General features: G+C 45.2%; 1 protein-coding gene across 1 annotated transcript; it reads left to right on the forward strand.

The window, feature by feature from the left end:
- Positions 1-6,275: 6,275 nt before the first annotated feature.
- LOC311047740 (uncharacterized protein) lies at positions 6,276-10,093 on the forward strand. The gene is made up of 2 exons (XM_084060569.1): positions 6,276-8,879; positions 9,580-10,093. The coding sequence occupies exons 1-2, from the start codon at positions 7,457-7,459 to the stop codon at positions 9,654-9,656; spliced, it is 1,500 nt and encodes a 499-aa protein (XP_083916695.1). The 5' UTR covers positions 6,276-7,456; the 3' UTR covers positions 9,657-10,093.
- The last annotated feature ends 1,758 nt before the right edge of the window (positions 10,094-11,851 follow it).

Consider the following 11,851-nt stretch of genomic DNA (forward strand, 5'->3'; position numbering starts at 1 on the left):
GCTGAGGTTCATGTGAAAGGTTTTCATTTCATAATGAGTTGCATTCATGAGCAAGAAAGCTTTGCCAATATTAGCCACAGGGTTGAATCCCATGTCAGCGAGATTGCTGTGTATTCTTGGGAGTTGCTGTTTTCCCTCAAATGTTGTATTTTTAGGTTATTATTCATCATAAGTCATCTAAATTCTGTCAAGGTGTGGTACAGGAGGTGTAGGACTCAAAAGCAGAACGACAGATACAGGCCGAGCAGTGAATATTCAAGAGGTTTTATAACAAAAACCCACACGAGTAACACCGGGAACAAGGAACTTCAAAAACACTCAGGGACTAGAATAACTTGGAATTACACAAGGAACTAACCACTTCAAAAAGGACCACAAACTGGCACAGGACCAAACACACAGGGTCATACTTATAGACAAGGACTAACTAGACACAGGTGAACTCAATAGACAATCAACATTGGGATAGGCTAGGCGACTAAGAGGACACAGGTGGGGACACTGGGAATCACAGGCCTGGTTAGACAAGACAGGTACGGATAACTAAGCAGACAGGAAACAATTGGAATGATACTACAAAATAAGACACGGCCCACCAAGTCAACAAACTACACAGAACTAGAAGACTAAAACAGAACAGGAATACATAGTAAAAGTCCAAAAGTAATAAACACAGACAAAGTCCAAGGGCTGTGGAGCGGACCGTGACAAATTCCAAATTGGACCTACACTTCCTTTGTCTCGTTACATCTACACACACACCTGAGATCAGGATGTACAGTGCTGTGCTTGAGTCCAATATATTATGCAACATATCCAAGACACTTAGCTGTAAGTTGAGTCTATACGTGGGAAGTAACACTATATTAGATTATGTACTTGAAAATGTCTCTTTGATTATGTCCTTGTGTCCTGTGTTTAATAAGCCATGCTCCTCTAGGCAAGAGAGCTATTATAACAATGTATGGTGTAACATTTTGTTCCCTCTTACGAAGAGCGGTATGATGAGGAATATTTGAATATGTACCTACAGTACAGTATAACGATTATGTTATACAAAAAGATTATCCATTATATCTATCGATTCCAGCAGAAAGAAAGTAGTCAAACCTTTGGCTACTTATTGTACACTTACACAGCATAGTCAGCACAACACTGTTATCTATTGAATCTACCATAAGGAACTGATTATCTTGTACTCGTCACGAGTCATTAGTCATTTATTTTCAAATCCAACAAAATGTCACTTTCTATTTGTTTGTCCCCGCTCCCCAGACCCCACTCTGACAACCACTGGCTACTGAGAAAAATGCGACTTCCCGACAAAGAAACTCATGATGGAAACATGACGAATGTCCTGGTGTTTTCATCAGAATGACAATGCTGGTCTTGCATGGGAAGTTATTGGGAACGAGGTCCCATCGCGTCCCATCCAAATGCCATGGCATTCAGATCCTACTGTTCATCTACAGTACATGAGTCATGCTCAATTTATGAAACATTTGCTTTGGTCTGACTATTTGAGGTCAAACTAGTTTGCGGTGGAACTGTGGGGTACTTTGAGATCTACATACTCTCCCATGTTAGTCATTTAATCTCTGGAAAGTTGTAATTATTATTCCACAGATTAAATAACGGGTGATAGATAATTTATAATCAATAGTTTATTAGATTATAATTATTGTATGATTATTGTATTGTATCACTTTGGATAATTGCATAAAGTATGATGTATTTGCTCAGAAGGGACCGTTCTGTGACTGCTAAGATAAGATGTCCTTGCTCTCTGGCCTACTCTTTCTTACCCATGAAAGTTGTGGCTACAGTTTATCTATGATGCCTTAGAACAGGTTACCTTGCCACCAAAATGAGCCTTTGCCCCTGTTAATGTTGATATTATATTGTGGGGTGGGCTTACTAAGAGATAAACTGTCTGTTATAATGCTGAACATTTTGTATTACCAGTAGAGAATATTTGTGATGCCTGTTCTACCTTGTCTCTCCTGTGCAAATAATAAGTAAACCTGATTATTATTTGAGACTGACTCCGTGTTACTTCTTTTTACGGTAATCCTTTTTGAAAGCGTACTCTCCTGGTTTTTCCTAAGTTATCAGTGGTCCCACGAGCCTAAGAAACAATCGGTCCGGTTCCGCCTCGGGAGAGGATATCGGTCTGATCAAACCACTGTCCACCTCCCCGGAACCCGGACTCGAGACGTTTCCAGAAACCAGCTTGGGTTAGTACGCATTTTTTTCTAACATTATTTGCACAGCAAGGTGGAACTAGAATTTATTGGTAGTTTGGATGTGCCCTGCTGACTCTAGCTGGCTATAGTCTGTCAGGACACATGTTTAATTGCCATCACTAGATTCTAAAGTGCATTCCCATGGTACCATATTTCACTGCTTATCAGTATACTCTCTCTCTCTCTTTTTATCTTCCTTCACTGCGGTTACATTTATGCTGCCCCGCAGCTCCTCTAGTGCTATGATTACATAGGCTAATGACCAGGTTAACTGTTATTATTTATTTATACAGTATATATACCCATGTGATGTCCCGCCATGTATGGGTATGTATACATGCAAAATAGTTGACCTCTCGATCAATCTGTCATTTTCACTGGTTGCTTTTGTGCTGTTAATGTGTTGACAAGTTGTTGACTGACATGCTCAGGGTAATTTTTTTGAACTATGTTCTCGTAGGCTATTGACCAGGATCAATCACTAGAGCCACATTCGTCTGATTAATCAGACTAAGTCGACTGTGTTCTGCCCGTGTGCAGTTCTTGAAATATATATTGCCTGTGGTTCTGCCCAAGGAAATAGATATTGAGACGTCTCGCATCACAGACCCTCATGCTGTGATTTCAATCTTTTTACGTTGCAACTCTTCTCACTTTTTATTACTATTCATTTTGTTGGTTGGTATTGTTTTGTTTTTGTTTTGTTTTTGTTTTTTCGTCATTCACATTGTCACAGTATGCCAACTTAGAACATGTAGTGGAATTTTATTTTATTGTAATCTGTAATCATCTCTCTCTCTCTCTCTCTCTCTGTCTCCCCCACATTCCCTCTGGCCTCATAATGTAGTGTAGCTGACCTTGGAAAACTTCCACTCTCCCTACTAGAACCACCCCCTCAGCCAGAATCACTTCTCATCTCTACTCCTCTGGTGTTCACTCTCCATCCCTACTTTTCATTTTTGGGTGTTGAATAGCAATACTATTTTTAAAATCCACTTAGACATACCTGCTGTGAAGTACACTCTGTTTGATTTTATTAGATTTTTTTTTATTTCATTTCATTTATTTATTTTCATTTCATTTTTGATTTTTGATTTTTTTTCACATTCATTCACGCCCGGGTAATTACTTTTTAATTTTTCTCCAGCATTATGGGGAACATTTTTTCACCCTCACGGGAACCCCACACCGTGGGTTTAGAGCCCACACCAAAATATAAGAGTGTCTGCAAACGGACTGAAACTAATACTAGGACTTTTGAGTCAAACCTCATTGCAGCCCTGACTTCAGACGTGGCAGACCCAGACCTGAAAGTCCTTGTCACTAAATGTCCAACTGTCGTCCCTTTTCTACCGATCTGGAGGGCTGAATTTGAATATGACAATTCTGTAAAGTCACAGGACTTGACTAAGCTCTCCATGGCCTTGCACGACCATATTGACAAGTACACACATAAGAAAGGGCCCAACGCAGCCAAACGAGAGATAGAAAGATTAGGGATACTCTCTCTTAGGCAATTCAGACGTACTGCATCAGACAGGGAGGAAGCAATCAGTAGACAGAAAAAACATCTTGCACTCTACTCAGCTCCCCCATCTGGGGAAGCTGCTAACCCTACCCCTAAGCTTCCCCACCCTGCTACAGGATCCCGGGACGATCATCATTTTCCCAAGTGTGACGATGCACCGGTGCCACAACATGAGCCCCCACCCCGCAGACGGGAAGCTCCCGGTGGTAACCCTATGCCCAACACTCACGCCGCTGCCATGCAAACCACATTTCCTAGTACAGATGGGTCTGACTCTAATCCTAGTACAGATGGGTCTGATTCTGACAGTGATGAAGACGTTGCGGTGTATAATAAAACTGACAATACTCTCTCTCCACATGCTCAGGATCTGGTCCAGCCTGGGTCTGCTGCCGGCGGGCCCTCAGGGATTTCTTCTCCCCCACCCGACGCCCAACCATCATCTACAAGTACATGTAAGAAACCAAAACCTCCCCCCGAGCGTCGGGCGCGATTAGAGAGGGATGCTAAGGGCAAGAGGGCTTCAAAAGCCCCTACTACACCGACACATACTACCCAGCACCCAGACGGCCACACATTGATAGCTCCCATGATAGCCTATCCACAAGGAGACGGCTCAATGTCCTATGGATACAGGAAGTGGTATCGAGAAGACATTGCAAACACAGCAGAAACACTACCAGACATTCGGTCAGAGCCGGAGACATGGGAGACTGCTCTTAGAGCAGAGATGGAAGAACTCCGACTCAACGCTAGGGAAGTAAGGGACCTGATTACCAAATGTTGTCCCAAGGTCATGGCGCACCAAATTACACAAGGCGCCGTTATTAATGGTCAACTCGGTCTGGACCATCTCCCTATCCCATTCCCCTATATGCAGGCGCAGGATGACCCTGCTCACCCTGATGCCCCTAAAGTAATGATCAGAAGTGTACGCCACCAGGAGGCGGTAGATAAAATGATAGAAAACGCAAAAACTCTCATGCGTGCTAACATTGATTTGTCTGCTCTCACCACCCTAAAACAGAAAGAAGGAGAAGACACTACTGATTTTATTTACAAATTTAAAACTCAGTTTGATCGCCACTCAGGCCTAACAAAAGAGCAATCTGGTTACCAAAACTTGCTCAATCACCTCCTAATAGACGCCCTCCGCCCTCACCTAAAACAGGCCATAACCATGCATGATCCCTTATGGAAATCCAAAAATATAGACGATATCACTACTCTGGCCAAGTATTACGAGAGCTGCATTGCAGAACCAAAACCTAGAGCCAAACTTCAGGCTGTGATTTCTGCAGAGGGCCACGTCACATTACATCCACCACAACATAACAAGCCAAAGAATCCACATTACACCCGGGGAGCCGGGGCAGGCCGACAGCAGAGCCAGCAAGGACCAAGGACCCAAGGTAATGTTAACACACCACACAACACCACCCAGCGAAACCCTAGACAGAGCCCTTCTCTTCCACCCTATGTACAATGCTGGTCGTGTGGAGTGAAAGGCCACCACCTGTTGTCCGCATGTCCTAATTACAATGAGGATCTCCCATTCAAACCCGCAGACTGGGTCCCTAGGCCTTTACGGCCGCAACCATCACATTCATCAAATGCCCCAGCCAGGCCAGCGTCTCGTGACTCCCCGAGAACCCTGCGGGCATGACTAGCCGTAGCTACACCATATAACCTGCCAGAACCATCTGATCTGGCCGTTGTAGATGAAACCTCTGATTCCAGTGATGAGGAACCAGATTCCTTTCCCCCTCCCCCTCCCCCCTGGGGGGTGCTAAGGCCCACCGGGGAGAATTTGATTGATTTACACACAACAGTAGCACCCGAACCAGAAGTGTTAGACATTGAACATATCCTACTCTTACACTCTGACTACACTAAAAGACCCTTAATTCATCTCTGGGTTAATAATGAAAAAACTACCTTCCTCTGTGATTCAGGTGCATGCAGAAGTGTGTTAAACTCCACAGCGGGGCCCTTTCCCATGTCTGAAAATACCATGGCCATCCAAACCGCATCCGGTCTGGCCGAAATCAAACGCCTCACCAAGCCCCTGGTATTGTATGATCCTGACACCACATTACAAACCTCTCTCCAGTTTGTTGTGCATCCCTCGTGCCCCTGTAATCTTTTGGGGCGCGATGGATTAATCGCTCTTGCCATTGATCTAGTAAGTTCCCCGGACGGCATGACACCCGTCCGCCGTTGCCCCAATGGCGGTCCTGGGATCATGGTGTTGGACGGTGATGACGTCATGTCAAAACACTTCTATTCCCTGGATCTGCTGAGTTCGAAGCCCCCATTCACCCCTGGAGAGTTGGTAAAAACCCTTGACCAGTATCTCCCTCGTGAAGGTAAGAGGATTTATCACTCTCCTTCTGACCTACATGTCACCCTGTGGTATCTTTATCATGACAATGTAGGCAACTTTACATACGAGGAAGATATCTTTCACTCACTAACAACCAAGCAGCATATTACTCTGTTACATCTGTACTGGTCATCCCATTGGAACGCTGCATTTGCTACTGTGCAACTGACGGCAACCCAGACACGGTTTCACCGCACAGATTATGTTCCACACATATCTATCGCTAGGCCAACACGCTCCCCATGGCAGGACATTGGCGAGCTAGCTTCTCGCGCGGTGAACACCGGTAGATTTACACCCCACCCCACCCACTATGGTGTGGAACAGGACCTGACACTCCAGATGTGTCGCATCCCTTTGACGGGTTGGACACGGGTCCCGGTCCTACTACAGAAACATGTAGATGACTGATCCCCTATGGGTCAGTCTGCAGACACAGGCTCCATCCTGGCTTTAGAGCCAGACGACAAAACTTTCCCAGAGCTCTTGTCCCTGCCCACCAATCTATGGTCACACGGCCCTGCCGATGTTGGCCTAATGAAGGACATACTTCCTATCCAAATACAGCCTATGCCGAATTTACTAGCCTATCCCATGGTACGACAGTACAGAATGAAGCCGGAAGCTGAGCTCGGCATTAAACCTGTCATTGAACAATTTTTACAGTCTGGTGTTATTAGTCCCTGTCCTGAAGCATTTTGTAATAGTCCTATTTTGCCAATTAAGAAAGCCTCTGGGGCCTATCGCATGACCCTTGATCTGAGAAAAGTGAATTCCTCTGTATTGAAGCGTGCCGTTTGTGTACCTGACCCCTCTACACTATTAAACAACCTTAGGCCTACGGTAACCACATTTTCCGTGTTAGACTTGGCTAATGCATTTTTTTCTGTACCCCTGCACCCCGATTCCCGGGGTTGGTTTGGGTTCACATATGACGGTCGAAAATTTGCCTTTAATCGAGCCCCTCAGGGATTTTCATGATCTCCGACAATTTTTGCTCAAGCCATTTCATCATGCCTTCAGAATTTTTCCTCCCCTTGTGGATCACAAATCCTGACTTATGTAGATGACCTCCTAGTGGCGTCCGATAGCATAGACAGTTGTAAAAATGATACTCTTGCTCTGTTACACTATCTTGCAGAAACTGGCAACCGAGTCAACAGGAAAAAGTTACAGCTGTGGCAGCCTAGTGTTATCTATTTGGGACACACCATCTCTGCTGAGGGAAAGTCTCTGAACACTGACAGACAGGTTGCTATCCTCCACACTCCTAAACCTATCACCAAGCGTCACCTGATGTCATTCTTAGGTTTAGCTAATTTCTGTCGGCAATTCATACCCCATTACGCCCTTAAGACTAGTCATTTACTTAAGCTTATCTATGGCAGCCCCATGTCCCCACTAGACAAGCTCACTTGGACCCCTGAAGCAGAACTCCAATTCACTAATCTCAAGAAAGAATTAGCCTCTACCCCTTGCCTAGCGTTCCCTGACTATGGCAAATTGTTCGTACAAACTGTAGACTGCCGCCTGTGTGATAATGCCTCTTACATGTCTTCTGTTGTCTTACAGAAATTAGGCTCTTCTTCCAGGCCTGTGGCCTACTATTCTACTCGCCTTGACGCTGTGGCCGCAGCCATGCCGGTCTGCGTCAGACATGTCATCGCTGCTGCCCTGGCGGTCAAGAATTCTTCCTCTCTGGTTCTCTTCCACCCCACTACCTTGCTGGTGACTCATGCGGTATCTCTCCTATTGTTAGAACAGAAGCTTAGTTTCATGTCCCCTGCACGACACCTTTCCTGTATAGCCATCTTACTGAGCTCCCCTCACATCACAGTAGAGCGCTGCACATCACTTAACCCTGCTACCTTAATTCCACTCCCATGTGACGGTACTCCACATTTTTGTGATTGCCTTACTGAAGTAGCCCAGAACACTCTTCCCAGACCTGACTTAAAAAGTGAACCCATTTCTGATTGTGAACTCACTTATTTTGTTGATGGTTCTTGTTCTCTTGACTCTCTAGGCAAACGGTGTTCCGCGTACTCTGTGGTCTCCGCCAGCCACGTCATAGAGGCCAAGCGCCTGCCCCCCACTTATTCTAGTCAGATGGCAGAGCTGGTGGCTTTGACACGGGCCTGTATCCTGGCCAAGGATCACAGCGCCACCATCTGGACAGATAGCTTGTATGCATTCAACACACTGCATGTCTTCGCCGCTCAATGGAAGCTGCGTAATTTCACCACCTCTTCTGGAGGGAAGATCGCCCACTATTCTCTTATTTCATCTCTCTTAGATGCGGTCATGCTCCCATCAGCGCTAGCGGTATGTAAATGTGCTGCACACACTACATCGAGAGACCCGGTCTCTCTGGGCAATGCATTTGCTGATCATGCGGCGAAAGCCGCTGCGAAAGCCACCCTGTGTGAACCCTCTGATGCTCTAACTCTGTCTCTTGTCACCCCTTCTGTTGTTGATTCCCTAGATATGCACGTCCTCCTGCGGGCCCAGCAGAACGCACCTGAAAAGGAAAAGCTCAAATGGGTCCGTATGGGGTGTGCCTTTGATCGAGAGGGCTACCGCCGTTGCTCTTCTCCCCCTTCTCTACCTTTTCTTCCCAAGTCACTGTTTCACCCCATCGCACTTCTGACCCATGGACCTGGCCATGTGTCCGCAGAGGGCATGAGAGGTTTAATTAAGCGTAACTTCTGTGCACCAGGTATCACAACTTTTCTTCAAACCTTTTGTAGAGAGTGTATAATCTGCAGACAATACAACCCTCAGGGGGGAATGAAGATTTCCCCTGGAACCTTCCCTTCTCCCACGCGGCCATTTCAAACTCTTGAATTAGATTTTGTAGGACCCCTGCCAAAAGTTCAGAATTTTCAATATCTCCTCAATTTCATTGATCCGTACAGTAAATGGATAGAAGCCGTAGCCTGCGTCAAGAACGATGCACACACCGTGGCCCGGGTTCTAATAGATAGGGTTATTCCGACGTTTGGATGTCCGGAAATTCTGTATTCTGATCGTGGACTTCATTTCCTGAACTCCATTATAACACATTTGTGTACAACAATGCAAATCACACAAAAACCACATTGTGCTTATAACCCTGAAGCCAATGGCTTGATTGAAAATGCTAATCGAACGATTAAAGCTAGAATCTTAAAAATCTCTGCATCCACAGGCATGCCATGGCCTCAGTGTGTACCTTTAGCTAGGTTGATTATGCATGTGACTCCCACTCTGAACGGGCTGTCACCTTATGAGATTCTTTTCGGGCGGCCTTACGTTGTCCCGTCACTAAAACCTTTCTCATTACCTCAGAAAGACCAAACCTTTCCCGATACAATGAATCGCATCGCTTATGAAATGAAAAGATTTCTGTCCTCAAAACCTGTTGCTTCTACCCTTAGGCAATCTGCCGATGTGTCTGCTGATCCACCTCACACTATCTCTCCGGGAGACTGGGTCCTCCTTAAACCAACCGTGAGGACCAAGGGAGGCCACCAGCCTTGGGGACGTCCATTGTGGGACGGCCCGTTCCAAGTGACTCTCACCGACTCCCACGTCATCAAAGTATTCGGGAGAGCTGGCTGGATTCCTGTCCGACACGTGAAAATTTCTCCTCCGCCTTTCAAAGACACTACACTCACTTCATAGAATTACATTATCTAGCAAAACGTGATCATTAATTTAATTTGATTATTTAACATTCATTAGTTCAGTTTCTGTTGGGTTGATTTTAAAGTCTAATGTTTTATTCCTTTCTCGTTAGTGATGAGTCTTAGATTTAATTCTTTGTTTTGGTAGCTGAGGGGTTTCTGCTTATGGCGACGAGAACATATTTCTTGGCATAACAGAATCCCACCATTTTGTTTATTTGATCAACCCATAATTTTGAATACATGTTAAATTTCCACCCTATAGTCTCAAAGCCTGGTTGGTAGTCATAATCTTAAAGCGTTTTGCACCTAATCTAAGTCATGAAAACCCTTTTTACATACACTTGGTCCGCCATCTTTGTCTTCTGGGGTCTCTTCCCTCCTCCTATTGTTGCTCTTCCCTGTAAAGCTGATCATACACATACTCTCAGGTGCGAAGAAGGCACATTGTATCCCCCTCCTGTTACCCGAGTAGACAGCACAAGGTATTCTGATGACAATATTAATTTATCCACGTTATTTGGTTATTCCCCTGCTCACACTCGCACACACCGGGCTTTAGAGCTCTGTGAAGATAATATTGCATGTGCTCATTCAATATTACATCACCAAGCCCTATCGCCTGGACAGGATTGTTGGGTGTGTCGTCGCATGAGGCAACGTTTCTCTGTCACGCCCCTGTCCTCCCAATTTATCCATCACCTACATTATGAACAAGCACTAGGTTCTGATTCTAATTGTTCCCTGTCACATGCCATGCTAATGTTACTACAGATAGGTCTTGCTCATTCTAATGATGACTTCTCTCTGTTTCCTCCTCATAACATTTCCTGCATGGACACCGGTAAAACTGTGACTCACTTTGAAACCTTACTAGTTCCTGTTAAGAAAGCTGAGACATGCATTTGTGGGATTGAGGGACACCATGTTGGCTATTCTCAGTGTGACATTAACATTATTGTTAGGAATATGACATCTTCAACCTGTCTTATTACTTGGAAAAACGCCACTAGTTACAAATTCCCTTGTCCATTTTCGAAATTGACATCAACGCCCGGCCTGTTTTGGGTCTGTGGTAAACATGCCTTCGCTAATCTCCCCCTCTCAGGATGGTCAGGCTGCTGTTATCCAGCCATAGTACAACCTGCAGTGACGATGTATGCTGCAGAGACAGAGGAGCGCCCTCACGGGCCTCGTGTAGACTACCCCCACCGATCGAAGAGATCTGGGAACAAGTACTTAGGGTACATTCTGGCCAATCCGTTTACATCTCAATCTGAGACGGTAGGATGGGGCCTTTTCCCCTTTGGTGGAGTGGTAGCTGCTTTCCAGAAAATCAACCAGCTTGCTGTTGAGCTCCTCACGTTGACCAATGAGACGACCGCCAGTCTGGCGGCCCTTAATTCGGAACAATTTCAGATTAGGGAGGCTGTCCTCCAGAACAGATTTGTGTTAGATACACTGGAAGCGAAGGCCGGTGGCGTATGTAAAATAATAGGTACGGGTTGCTGTTTTTATATTCAAGACAATTATGATAATGTCTCTTCTGCCATAGGAAGGATGCAAGATGCAGTCCGTGAGCCCCTCCCTGCTGATGACTTCGCCTCGTACCTCCAAAACCTGGGCTGGGGGTGGCTCACCTGGACTGCTGGAGTGATACTTCCCATCTTGATCCCTCTGGTACTATGTCTCTTAGTCTTACAATGCTGTCTCATCCCCCTGGTCAAACAGTTTGTGCACCGCCTGTTCTCTAGAGAAAGGGACATTCTTTTGACGGAGCCTATCTCTGACCCCGATTGGTTAGAGCTATACCCACTTCGAGATCAACATTCTAACATTCCATAATACAGTCCTTTAGTAAATCGAAAAAAAAAAAAAAAAAAGGTTCTAATACTTATATCAATATCGATGTGATGTTTCGCCCTGCATCGATATTTATATAAAACATACGTATCAATTATATTGCATTTGTCTATTTTGTGCTCCCTATGTTCTCTCCCCCTTCCCCCATCTCCTTCACCTC

Source organism: Gymnoscopelus microlampas, assembly GCF_963454915.1.
Source record: "Gymnoscopelus microlampas genome assembly, chromosome: 6".
Taxonomy (NCBI): domain Eukaryota; kingdom Metazoa; phylum Chordata; class Actinopteri; order Myctophiformes; family Myctophidae; genus Gymnoscopelus; species Gymnoscopelus microlampas.

Bases quoted from the DNA above. Each gene is read 5' to 3' on its own strand.
- LOC311047740 (XM_084060569.1), top strand. From the start codon at position 7,457: ATGTCATTCTTAGGTTTAGCTAATTTCTGTCGGCAATTCATACCCCAT. The intron at 8,880-9,579 runs GTATCACAACTT...TTCTACCCTTAG, and splicing joins GCGTAACTTCTGTGCACCAG to GCAATCTGCCGATGTGTCTG.